This window comes from Manis javanica, chromosome 1 (assembly GCF_040802235.1).
Source record: "Manis javanica isolate MJ-LG chromosome 1, MJ_LKY, whole genome shotgun sequence".
NCBI lineage: Eukaryota > Metazoa > Chordata > Mammalia > Pholidota > Manidae > Manis > Manis javanica.
In genome coordinates, this window is record NC_133156.1 from 211817923 (window position 1) to 211831953 (window position 14031).

The following is a 14031-nucleotide window of genomic DNA, read 5'->3' on the forward strand; positions in this document are numbered from 1 at the left end:
ATATTCCAGGCACTATACTTTATGCTGAGAATACAACAGAGAGAAAAATATACTAAATCCCTGCCCTTGGAGCTTACATTCTAGAGGTAACAGACATTAAACAATAAACAAGTTAATAATTACTATAATGTTAGATAGGGTTGGGAGTCTGTCAAGAAAATAAAGAGGTAGAGAATGGCTGAAATGTCATATTTTGCTTCAGGTTTCTTGTTTTGCTCTCCCTTTTTGTACATATTGCATTCTATGATAGGTAATTTCTCCTGTGTCCCTCCATCCTCTTCCTCTTCTTTGTTTACTTCTCCTCCTTCATCTTGTTTTGGTCAAATGTTGCTTGGAGTAAACAGACTGGGGCTTAGGAAGCATTCTTTTAAAACAAGGATGGGGTTGTAATCACAGCATCACAGAGGTCATGCAGACCGACTTCACTTCCACTGCTTCATTTGTTCCACTGTGAACAGATGTACTTGGACTTGTGATACAACAAAAGAATGAGGCCACCCCCACTGCAGCTATATTTAGCCAACATTCAGGGAGTGACCTACATACAATCTTTAATAGACTTTAAATCATTCCCAAGTTTAAAGAGATACACCCCTTCATATGCCACACGCAGGTCAGATGTGCCAGGAAGGCATTTGGAGGTCTTGGATAAGTGAGGCATCAACTTCATACTGAGTGAAGACACACTCCTGTTTGTCATCTTTGTTCAATCTGGTTCCTCTGCCTGAAGTATCCTTCTCCATATCCACTTACCAAGTAATCAGTTTGTCCTTAAATACCTTGTTCAAATCCTCCAGTCAGTATTCATTCATCCCTCCTCCACATCCCATAGAATTCTGTCATTGTCTTTGTTGTAATCCTTCCAACAGCTATTTATTGTACATGTTTTCCAGGTGATGAAAGCTTAAAAATCAATGTGAATGTCTGTTTCATCTGTTGAGTATCTCATTAGGCCAAGCAGTAGAGTTTGCACCTAGTAACTGCTCAATAAATATACATTAAATTGAAATGAGGCTGTTTCTCCACCCCCTCCCATTATTATCTGGGTCTAGAAGCAACATGATAAAAAAAAATGTTTTCATAATCTTGTGTTAGTTTGCCCTCACTGGGCACACGACAATCTCTTACATGCTATTTCTGGGAACTAGTTGTTGTTTTCACTTTACTGTCCCTTACATTCAACTTACATCCAACCCACTGTCCCTTACATCTTAATAACAGTCCCCCAAACTATCAGCAATTCTGGATTTCTATATCTCTTTTCAGGAAACCAGTCTTTTTCCTTGTTACCAGAGCTTAAAATTTAGAGCCAACTTTTAAATCACCATTTCTCCTAATTCACCAAGCCCTGTCAATTTTTTCTTCCTTCTCATGTATTCCAGAGAACACTGACTTAATTCTAGAGAGGAGTATGGGTTTCCCTAGCCCAATCAGAATAAACTTCCATGATTTTTAAGGACAGAAATTTACTTTAAATTTCCCTTTGGAAGATAGAAGTGAAATAAATACTATTTCGAGAGCCAGAGTAGTCGATGTGACCCTCTCTGAAGCATATTACAAAATGTAACTTTCATCTCCCTCGTAAATTATTCCCATTGTTTTAAAGGAGCTTAAAGTTTCTATCAGCATATTTGAACATTCGCAATGTTAATGCCCTTTTCATTCTCAATTCTCCCTGCTAAAATAGGAAGCTGAGAAAAACAAACTTTGCTCTGCCCTTCTCTCCGATGGAAAAGTTATGGCACAATGTAATGTCCATAGTGACGGTGGCCACAGGCAAGAAAAGCCTACTGATGTGGGAGTGACAGTCCTGCACTTTGCAGACTGGATAAGTTGTCCTTCAAGAATCAATTTTCTTAAAAGTACAATGTGAACGGTGTTCTCTGCCCTGCCCATCTCACAATCTTTTTAAGTAAACAAATGCAGTGATATATGTGGGAACATTTGTAAGTGCTAAAATCTAATCTTTGTACATAAAGGACAGTCATCATTATTACACACAGGAGTGTTCAAAGCAATCTAATTGTCTTTACCTGGTAAATCTGTGTGGAAGGATTATTCATCGGCATATGTTCATTCTCTCCTGTAGGGAGAAAGAGCTTTGTTCAGTCAACACAAATCATTCTGTCTCTATCCTCTTCAGATGCATGCAGGGAATAAGGGGACTTATAGGGTCCTGAATCTGTGACCGCATGACAAGAAACCAATGATACGACAAGAACAAAACATAAGCTGGTGTAGGTGGTTTTTATATTCACATCCTAAAGACCAAACCATATCTACCTGATGTAACTCTTGTAGCAAAAAATCATGTTCTACTACAGTGGGGAAGTTTCTCAGCCAAACTGAATGATTAATGATCATTAATTAGCCAGAGGGGAATGCCCATGAAGGGTCTTCCTCATGTTCTTGGGGCTGACTGAAGTTACCTGAGGGGGATAGTTCTACGGCAAGAAGGCTGCTCACCACCGGGTGCCTATCCATTCATCACTCCACTCTTCTTAGGAGGCCTGCATAAAATGTCCTGCCTCTGATCTTTGCCAGACTCCTGAACCCTAACCTCCTGTCACTGCCCAGATGATATAAGACTATCTTGCTGTCCTCCAGAGCAAGAGAGCTGATAGAAGGGAATTATCAGTGGAAAGGTTCTGGGACAGATGCAGGCAGAAAGAAAAGAGTATTGCCAACACTAGAGACTGTGAAACACAGGGCAAATACAAAGGAAGTAGTAGGTTATACAAATGATTTACAACCCAAGAAGAAAAACGTTAGCTGGGAATGTACCTTTGAGAACCAAAATGGCTGGCCATGAAGACAAGGCGATCCACGTAAAATATGGAGCTTGTTGCTCATCCACTTAGCTACATCTCCATTGTGTCACACTTTATGAATCAAGCAGTTTGTAAATGAAACCCTGGTTACAAGTATTTGGTTGTGCAGATGTGTATATTGTTCTCTTAAGACAGGAAACCCTGATACGGGAAACCCTTCCTTGGCGGAAACAGCTTTAGTATGTTAGATTCATAAATAATAACATAATCTCAGCCCAGAATTTACACACACAGGGGCCTGTACCCACGAAACCCAGATGGATTGAGATTACCAAAACTCCCCACACAAGCTTAAGTAGAGATTACTTAGCCCATCTTGTACTAGATCTCAACAGCTTGTTATCACGGCAAGAACCAGAGCTTGGGATCAGAGACCAGCTCCCGGATCAAACTTTCACACTTGGGATTGTAGTCTGACTTCTCTGTTTGCTCAGGTGTAAATTGGAGATGATAACAGAACCTACTTCTATATGGTTGATTCTATATGCTAAAAACTAGAACAGAAAGCATTTTGTTCTTGGCTAGCCAAGAAAGTGTTGGAGGTCTGTTAGTTCAGACTGTATCTTGGCCTTAATCAGCAGGTTGTTCTGAAGCAGTCCTAAAGTTATTGCTAAAAAAAATAAGGTGACTATTCAGACAGACCAAATTATACATATAGCATTTCATGTTTTTCTAGCAACAAGTCTGTGTTCTTTAGGGTTATTATATGGAGATAAGAAAATGAAAATAGTCGAGTTATCCTACTATCATGTATTGAGCTACTGGTAACACAAGACTAAAACCTAGTTTCTTAAATCCTAAGACCTGAAGCAAGACATAGGAAAAATCTAACCTTGCTTCGTTTTAGTCTTTTCCATGGTGCCTGTTGCTTCTCTCCTCCAGCTTATTCTTCAACATCACATCATCTTCATTGTCCCTGGATCAGGCCACCCCTTCTCCCCCGGACCTGTCAATTGAAATCAAGAGTAAGGGATAGCAGGGAGAACGGATGAAGTAACTGAACTTAGTTTCTCTGCTAACTTAAAAAAATGAAAATGAACACAGCTTTTTCTATTTCATTAAGCAGATAGTCCCATGATGGCTTTCTCCCCACTTTCAGCATCTGGTGGACATCTTTATATCCAGGAGATGCTTATCAAATTAGACAAGAAACTGCAAGTTCAGAATACAATCTCACAAACAAAAACTGTCAGTGGTGTGGACATTGGCCCTCTTTCTAGCCATCTAAAATTTTACCCTTTTCAATAACTGGGGAATTCCCCCACCCTACCAGACCTGATCAGATGCCCCCCACTGTAGAGGCTAAAAGTACCAGGTTTCCTTAGCCTCCTTTGTAGCTAAGCAGGATGGACACATGACCTAGGTTAGGCCACTTAGGTGCACCCATTCCATTTGACACTGGCAGTGGGGAAGCATTTCCTAAGGTAGATCAATCATTTTACTTTCTAAAATGGAAAGAGTTCCTCAGACAGCAGTGGTAGCAAGGATAGTGGTGGATGATCTGGGGCAGATGATTTAGGTAACAAACTGCTGCTTTTGGTGCTTTCCTTACTAGAACAGCTGTACTCTATGATTTGGGGCCTTATTGCTGGCTGCATAATCCCAAAGTTGGTTCTCCAGTCTCCCAGCAATTCTACTGTCTGTATTCTCTCAACAAATTCCTTTGCTGCTGAAATCAGCCAGAGTTATTTTCCGTTGTTTGCAACTAAGAAACCTGATTGAAACTATCAAACTATCACTATCCAAGCTTAAGAAAACATAAGTTAAAACTTCCTTCATCACTAGAAAAGACATACCTAATCTATAGTGACAAAACGCAGATCAGTAGTTGCCTGGGGCAAGAGGTGAGGGTTTAATTGGGAAAAGGCGCAGAGCACTTCTTAGGGTGCTAGAACTGTTCTGTTCCTTGATTATGATAATGATTATACAGGTGCACTGTTTTGTCAAACCTCATCAAAATGTATATTTTAACTGGGTGTGTTTTGTTCTATATAAATTATACCTCAAGTAAGCAGAATTAAAACTTTTCATTCACATATGAAGGTCTATAAAGGAAAATAGCAAGTTGGAAGGGGCAGAAGGGAAAGGTACACATAGATGAAAAACACTCATCAGCTACATGGTTATAAACGAAGGATCTAAAGAGACCATATGCTATTTGGATTCTTGCACATTTTTCATGTGAACATGAAAGTTATGTCAAGGGAAGGCATCTCTCCTCACTATCTGAATGTTTTTCACAACTGATAAAAGCATTACTAAGATGAAACCTTTCTTCTCTGTAGCAATGGCTCATTTATTTGATATGTAATGCATTCCATGATGAATACAATCAAACTATAGAATATTAAGTCCAAAGGCCCTGAAAAAATTATTTTATCCAACTTCTTCATTTATAGGTGAAGCAACTGAGGTCTGGAGAGGGGAGAAGTGACCTGTCCAAAGGCACACAACTTTGAAAATTATTGTTAGAAGAGATTTCTGTTACTGCTTGGGAAGAAAATCTTGATATATGTAAAGTCATGTTTTTACAGATAATTATTTCCTAGGGATTTAGTTTTTAACCTACAACTAATTGAAAATAAACAAGAAAAACCTCCATATATCATAGAAAACATATAAATTTACACACTTTCAGAGCTAGGATGTCATCAAATTCACATAGGTACATAGGTCACTGATTTCAAGATATAATAAAAGGTATGTGGTTAATGGAAAGTAAATTGGAATTTTTATTTTATTTAATTACTAAAATTTAATTAATTAATTATTTTATTAATTTAATTACATTAGAATTTAGAACTTGTAGAGGAAAAAAACTATAATGCCTGTACTTAACCAACCTTAATAATCATTTACTTGTATTGCCTACCAGTCGTTTTTGGAATATTTTACATGATTATTAATGGCACCTCCCTATAATTTTGCATCTACTTTTTCACCTACATTATAGCGTAAGCATTTTACTTTCCTTTAAAAAATTAGATCATTATTGCTCATGTTGTTTTTATCATGGTCGTTTAAGCAGAGGGCACAAGCATTTCTCCCCAGTCCCAACCAATGTTAACAGTCTGTAGTATCACTCCATTCCTTTCTCCATCCTCATGTAATCATATACATATATACAGAACATACGTATATGGTGTGGGGCTGTCACTGTACATTCAAACTAAACCTCTCTGCATCTTATCTCTCTTACTTAATAATATAGTAGCAGTCTTGCCAAGTTAATTGGTATCGATCTAACAAATCATTTTTAATGGCTGCATAATATCCATGGTATGAATGTTATTCATACTAACCTGTGTTAGTCATTCCTATGTTGATGTACAGTCTCTTTATTTCTATTATTTTGCCACTGCAAACAATGCTACAACAAACAGTTTGATACATTGAGCCTTATATATTGTTGCTTTACTTATGTGGGGTTTTAATAAATATGGTCAGTCTGCCTTCCAAAAATGCTATGATTATCCTTATTTCTTCCCCGGAATATTGTTTGAGTACATTTTCTCCTGTACCCCAACCAGTAGTGGATTAGAACACTTTTTAGCTCTTGCCAGTCAGATGGGTGACAAGTGATGGATCATAGTTACTTTTGCTAATTGCTAGTGCTATTGAGCATCTCTACATATACTTACTAGGCATTTAGATGTGCTCTTTTGTAATTATCCATTCCTCTGCTTTGCATATTTTTCTATTGGGTCTGCCTTTTTTAAATCAAGTAGTGAGGTCTTTTATATGATAGAGTAAATCTTTGTCATAGGAGTTTTGAATATTTATCTTTCTGTCTTTTGACTTTATGGTCACTTTTGCTATTGAAATATTTGTAAACTTATATATAAAGTCAAATAGATCTTTTTCCTTAATGGCTTTTAGAGTTCTTGAATTGGTTTAAAAGCTCTCTGCAGCCCCAAGGTTTTATATCTTTTCCTAAATTTGCTTCTAAGGATTTTATTATTTTTTTAGTATTTAATTCATCTGGAATTTGTTTTTATATATGGGGCAAAGGAGTTTTCACTTTCCTTATCTGCCAGATGAATAGCCACTTGTGCCTGCATCAGTTATTACATAAACCATCCTTTTCCTTCATAGAACTGAAATACCATTTTTATCACATATTAAATTCCCATATATACTGAGATCTATTATGGGCCCTCTGGATCACTCTGGTCTAGGTATCTAGTCCTATTCCAAATGCACAAATTATACATGTTCTTTAGCATTTTAAAAATATTTGGTAAGGCAAGTCAACTAGAATTCTTTTTAAATTTTTGCTTTACCTGACATTTATTTTTCCATATGAATAAATGACCTCCTTGATAATTTTACCCATTACCAAAAAAAAGGGGGGGGGGATTCTCATTGAAATTGCAGTAGATTTACATATTAATTTGGGAGAACTGACATTTTTGTTACATTGAATCTTGTCATCCAAGAGCATATAGGTCTTTCCAATTGTCTGGATCTTGTTTTAGGTCTTTTAATCAGATTTTGTAGTTTTTTTCCTAAAGATGCTGTACTTTTCCTGTGAAATTTATTCTTAATAGCATTTTATAATTTTTATTGCTATCCTGAATGGCAGTTTTTCCACATCTATTTCTAGCTGGCTTATGTATTCCCTATTATTTTGTATTTTTTTAGGTATTTAGCCACTTTAATAAAATCCTGTATTAAAATTATGGAAGATTTTTAAAAAATAAGTATTTCTTGAATTTTCTAAGTGATTTTTATTATTTCATTGTTCTATATCTTACTGTATTTGCTTGAGCTTCCAGAATAATGTTTATTAATAAAGGTGACAGTGGACATCATCATCCATTTCTGATTTTAATATAAAGCTGTAAAGCTATTTAGAATGTTACTTGCTATTTTGGTGAATATATCATTCTTAAGTAATTTTTTTTTAGTCCTATTTTACTAAAATATTTTATTAGAAACTGATACTGTATTTTATCAGTCCTTTTGGTAGCCATTGATAGATTTGCTTTTTTATTCTTTAATTTATTATTATAATCACTTATGCTAATTCCATGATATTGAGTCTTCTACATGCCTAGAATATTTGTTTGTTCACAGGATATAGTTCTTTTGATGTACTGCTGTATTCTATTTGTTAATATTTAGACACTTTCCACCTACATGAATGATTTTAATCATGAATTAACTTTAGGAAGGTTTATTGTTTTTGTTTTTTATTCTTTTTTTGGAATTAAGTTATGCTAGTATTTTACTATTATCTAGAAAAATTTCAGTTGAATTGGAATTATCTGTTCTTTAAAAGATTATAGATCATAGCTATGAAACCATTTGGCCCTAGTGCTTCTTTTTAAAGGTAGACAAATCCTTAAGCCCTTTTCAAGTTCTTCAAAGGTCTACTCAGTTTCTCTATTTAAATGTAATTTATGTTTTCCTAGGAAACCTATATGTGTCTCCTTAAATTTGTCAACAAATATGTTGATAGAGCATAAGCATCCTTCTGTGTACTGTATAAGGAATGGTGGAGAGGAAATTAACATTTATTGACCAGCTGCTATGTGCCAAGCACTATGCTTCATATTTATTTATATTGTCACATATAATTGTATATATTAACCCCATTGTGTATGGATCATTATTCTCATTTTATAGATAAGAATATTGAAGCTTGGGAAAATTAGGTAATAATATCCTCAGGATCATGGATAAGAAATGGCGGAGGAAGCCAGAATTGGAACTCAGGTCTCTGTGACTTCAGAACTAATGCTTTTAGCATTCCTGGCTTTCTCCAGATAGTTTCACAATCATTATATTTAATTTTTGAGAAACAGTTACTTGAAGAAATGTGTCATTGAATATTAGAATAGTCTTCTATTTTTCATTACAATAAATGAATATTAAAAGAAAAACTTTTTTTCATATTCAAGACATTTTTTCTTAGGCTAGGTTCCAGAAGAGAATTACTAGTTTGAAGATTCTGGCTATATTAATTAGTACTATATATCTTGAAAGGCTTTTAAAGCCACTTTCACTGTTTTAAAAGGGAGAATAATAGGATTATGGAAAAGGATAGTATGACTTCTTCTGGAAAAAGCCTTATCAAATTATGAAATGTCCTGTGAGATCTTACTTGTAGTCTCTTCTTCATTTTCCATGGGAATCCCTTACTCTCTGAGCCCAGTAATTCTTCCCTTTGTAGTCCTGGAATCACTGCCTACCTCTGAATAACCATCAGATACTGCCACATCCCTCCTACCAAGTTAATATGGCTTCTACTCCCTAGCCTTCCTCCTTTCTTTCCATCTCTACAGTAGGAATGTTAGCCTCTAAAAACACCCTTGTGGACTTTGACAGACCCTTGGGAGAATACTGTTAACTTTTTAGGAAAGTCTGTTAGTGTCTAAACCATGCCTGATCATTATGTAGAACAATGGTTTTCAGTCTGTGTTCTTTGAAACCCTCAGGCTTTTGTGAGCCTGCCTTAGGAGCAGAGAGAAAGCCATCAAGCTGGTGGAGTCCTGGGCTCCATTTTCCATTCCCTTCAACCAGAGTTCTTGCCTGATTCATGTACTATAGTTTTGGGGGAGAATTTCCTTCTAAAACTGGTTTCTTGCTCCGTAGAAACAAAAGGTTTTAAATTATTGTTATAGAGAAATAAGAATGTTGAAGTGTGAACCCAAGAAGTTATAGCCAGAATTTTATGAAATTAACTCAAATAATAAAGTTATTTATATTAATAAAGTTAATAGAAGCCTAAAGAATACTGAAAAATCTCCTGACCATCCCCCAGACTGACCTAGAATGTATATCCCCAACACACGTACACGCATAAGACCATAAAAACTTAGGATTGTCTATTACTTTTCAATTACTGCTGTAACAGAAAAGGAAAGTTTGGCACTTCGGGGAATTGAAATTAATTGAAAGCAGAGTTGAGTTAATTTCCATTTCAGTGTCCTTTATTGAATGGGTCTTTAGTGCACGTTTCTAATTTAGTAGAATGAGAACTTTTTATGTTGGGGGGAGGGTGATGAGAAAATATTTTCCCCTGAAACTAAAGTAATTCATCAGGACAAATGCTGCAAGCATTTTCAGAGAGGAAAGACTATATGATCTATGTGATGTAGAAACATGCTTTAAAAAATGTATGAAAGGGGTTGTTTATTTTTCTTATATAGCTTAGAAGCAACATATGTTTCATGAAATGACATATTTCATACCTGGCTTGTATATGTGCCATAGTTTTCAAAGCACTCACATATATAATCTCACTCGATCATTGCAGCAATTCTGTGTAGTGGGCAGGGGCATCTTACCATCCATTTTCTACAAAAGGAAACTGTAGCTTTGAACAATTAAGTATTTACCCAAAGTTACACAAGAAGTAGTAAGACTATCATTCTTTTTATTAGTCCATATCTTTAAATAAACTACTTCATGCCACAGGATTTTAAAGCACTATATTATAAGGAACCACTTTCACTGTCATAAAAAGTGTATGTATCCCAAGGTGGGCTCTGATAGCTATTTTTTAAAAAACAGATGAAATGGACTGGTATAATGAGAAAAGTTCTGGCAAGTCTGATGAGACAGAGGGAGACTGAGAAAAAGAGAAAACACAAAACAAGACAAACAAGAGGGATGTGACCACCAATTCAGAAGCTATGAAATATTATTTTAAAAATTCTATGTGTAATTTATTGCTAGTTTTTTTTATTATTATTAAGGTATCACTGATATACACTCTTATGAAGGCTTCACATGAAAAACATTGTGGTTACTACATTCACCTGTATTATCAAGTTCCCCGCCATACAGCATTGGAGTTACTGTCCATCAGTGTAGTAAGATGCCACAGAGTCACTACTTGTCATCTCTGTGCTACAGTCTTCCCCATGATCCCCCTATACCATGTGTACTAATCATAATACCCCTCAATCCCCTTCTCCCTCCCTCCCCACCCACCCTCCTCCACCCCTCCCCTTTGGTAACCCTTAGTCCCTTCTTGGAGTCTGTGAGTCTGCTGCTGTTTTGTTCCTTCCTTTTGCTTCATTGTTATACTCCACAAATGAGGAAAATCATTTAGTACTTGTCTTTCTCCATCTATTGCTAGTAGTTTCTTAAAGCTAGATGAAATGGACAATATTCTAGGAAAACATAAACTGTTGACCTTTGTTTTAAAAACTGTAAAGTCAAGTATTTTATTCATCTTTGTTACTTATAGAAGATATTGAAAGTGGGGTATCAAATATCTACCCCCAAATAGGAAATAACCCAGGATAACATCACAGAAAATTTCTACAAATAACAATGACTATTTTATTTAACCCATACCATAAAATATGTGTAAATCACTAAAGCCATTCTATGAAGTTCTGATACCAAATCTATTTTAGGATAGCCTAAATAAATAAATGTGCAAATACTCTAAATAAAATATCAAAAGCAAACATACAACACTATGTCCAGAAGAATTTGTTGTAGAGTATAAAAATGTCTTGATGTTTATAAATCTGTTAATGTAATTCATTAATCAACATAATGCAAGAAAGCAAAGAGTACAATGTGATCCTTAGGAGCAAAATGATAAGGAAATAGTACAGATTTCACAATGCATAGGTATGTATGCAAATTTTTAAAATGAGGATATCTCAGTGATAATGTAACTATTTATTTTTTAAAAATGTATGTGTATAATCCCATTCTACCCCCTTCCTCTCATTTTGGTGCTGGGATTAGGTGGTAGGGATTAGGGGGAGCAGGGAGATGGGTATAATCCAAATATATATATATATATATTCCAAAAATATATATATATATATTCAAATCATCCTTGAATACATAACAATTTATGGCAGCAAAAGCAATAAGATTAAAGAATTATAATAGGACTCTGCCACCAGACATCCCAAACAATAAGTAGTCTTATTTTGAAAAGGTTCCCTGCTCCTCAAGTCAGCCTCTTTCTTGATCTTTTCTCAAATATGGGTTTTGCTAGAAACAGGGTGGCCCCATCACTGAACCAGGTCATAAGGCCATAATCACATCGTTGGTTAACTGCTTGAATGCTGGTTCCCTCAAGAGACTGTGTGCAACTCAGGAGCAGAGGGGGTGTTTTATTCATCTTTGTATCCCCAGCTTCTTGTCCCATTCTGGCCATGTGCTTAACAAATGTTTGTGGAAATGAATTGAATTTTCATCCAATACTATAAGAGAAATATGCTTTTTTACCTCACGTGCTTCACATAAGGAAAAAACAATTAGTGGTAAATATAGAAAGAGTTTAACCTGGTGGTGATTTTTGTTAGGAAAACAAACCAAAGTGTCACTGGCAGAAATACATCCCACCACATACCCACTATTGAACTTGAAGAATCAAGGCAGAGTAGGATTTCCTAACAAATGGTCCCAACAATGAACTTTAACAGATATTCCGTCATTGCCGGCGACTTCATTGCCGGCGACCTCGAAGTGCCCAGAGCCAGTGAGAAGAGGGGCAAAGCTCAGAGAGCAGGCAGTTCTGCAGCTCAGCAGCGCATAGAGATTTTCATCAGAATATGGAATAACAGAGACCCTCTCACTTCCATTCTACTGGCACATTGATTTTGTCTATTTGGTTTACCTAATATCAGTCAGGATAGAGTAATTTGAGTTGCTATATGTCAGCATCAGTTAGAAAAGGAAGAACACCAGTATGCTGTCTCACACACAGGACAAAACAGTAGCAAGAGATAATTATTTTAAATCCAAGAATGCCTCATTTAAGACATCAAAACCTATCAGAAGTTTCAGGCCATATTATTGTCAGGGACTCTTCTGGCTCATTTTATTGATTGGCATACTAAAATGTGCCAGAACCTGATTTTGTGACCCTGTGTGCTTCATGAGCAATAGGTCTGATCTGGAAAACATATCCTATCTCTTTTCTTATTTTGGTTTGGCTCACTTTAGTTTCAACCTTTCAAATCGGTTGTCTCCCTGAATTCATCTGAGTGGAAGCTAAGAGCCTTTTGGAGGCTGTGGCAGAGAGCACAGTGTTGTCCCAATACAAGATAAATGCCTACCTGAAAAGAAAAAAAGGACGGTCACTCTATTTTCACGAGGTCAGTCCTGCCTGGAAGAGAGGGAAGACAGTGAAGGGCACAAGAGGCCCCTGGGAGAGCTTCCAGGGCAAGAGCCCTGATCTCCAGAGAGAGCCCCTCCAGCCCGACGGGCGGCCCTAACTGGCGGAGGGGCACACCAACGCGGTAAGCCTTCACTGGCCCTCAGGAAGTGTTCCTGCTGCTGAAGCAGAGGCAGTTGCATGACTGGCAAGATCTGAATTATGTGACCAAGTTAGCAGCACCTCGTGAAATAGATCATCAGTCACCAAAGCCTTTTCTAGGTGAGAGGGGAAACCAGGTTAGTGCTGACTCTCCTGGGAGAATTTTTTCATAGCTCAGATGAAATGACATCCAATTTGGATCTGCCTGTGGCACTTTCAGAACTGCTAGGAAGGGGAATAGAGTAAAATCCAATCTTCAGAATGACTGTAATTTCTCACTACCTCCCAGTGAACAAAGATTCCTTGCAAATTTATAACCTCTTGTCAGAAGACTAGCCTATCCACTGTTGGCAGGGGTCAGAGATGTTCTCTTGCCAAACAGAGGCAACTCCCTGCAGAACTGGCCCACCCACAGGCCTTGTGCATTTCCACCTCAGTCCCTGCAGGTCTCCTGCTTAAAGCCTTCTGCACTCTGCCAACCCAAGTCCTGTTCAGCATTCCAAGGCCAGTTCATGTCTCATCCCCTTCATAAGCCTGTCTTGGCCATTTTTCTCAACTGTCACCTATCCTTATTATGGCAAGGATCATCTTATAACCTGTTATTATTAGAGTCCAACAACATATTAACCTAGATATCAGAACTACTCAACATTTTACTCATCGATGAAAAATAAACTCATAATTAGTTTATTTATTTTATCATTTCAACCCATTTCATACATGCCCTCCCTAGGGGTAAGGCATACTAAATGCAATCAATGAGTAATTTCTTACCACATCTGGTAAATATGGCACAAGGAAGAAAGGCCTAGAAACATTCCCTAAAGAACCAAATCATCCTGGGGCTCATTTTGCTAAGAAGCAATATTCTGATGCTTAAATTTCTTGTTGCACTATTTCAGTTTCCTTTTTGGAACCATTTGGGACAGGAATAAGTCAATAAAACACAAAATAGAA

At 36.7% G+C, this 14031-nt stretch overlaps 1 protein-coding gene across 7 annotated transcripts in view; it reads right to left on the bottom strand.

The window, feature by feature from the left end:
* The window catches only part of ARHGEF33 (Rho guanine nucleotide exchange factor 33), a 121944-nt gene that overhangs the window by 93494 nt on the left and 14419 nt on the right, over window positions 1–14031 (bottom strand). For all 7 annotated transcript variants that reach the window (XR_005058778.2, XM_073214162.1, XM_037009332.2 and 4 more), the window contains exons 3-4: window positions 3664–3777; window positions 2034–2083 (exon numbers count right to left, since the gene is read on the bottom strand). Coding sequence is in view for 6 of the 7 variants with exons in the window: in XM_073214162.1 (XP_073070263.1) it covers window positions 2034–2083; window positions 3664–3688 (75 nt within the window). In the remaining variant the exon portion in view is untranslated. The remainder of the gene's footprint in view (window positions 1–2033; window positions 2084–3663; window positions 3778–14031) is intronic.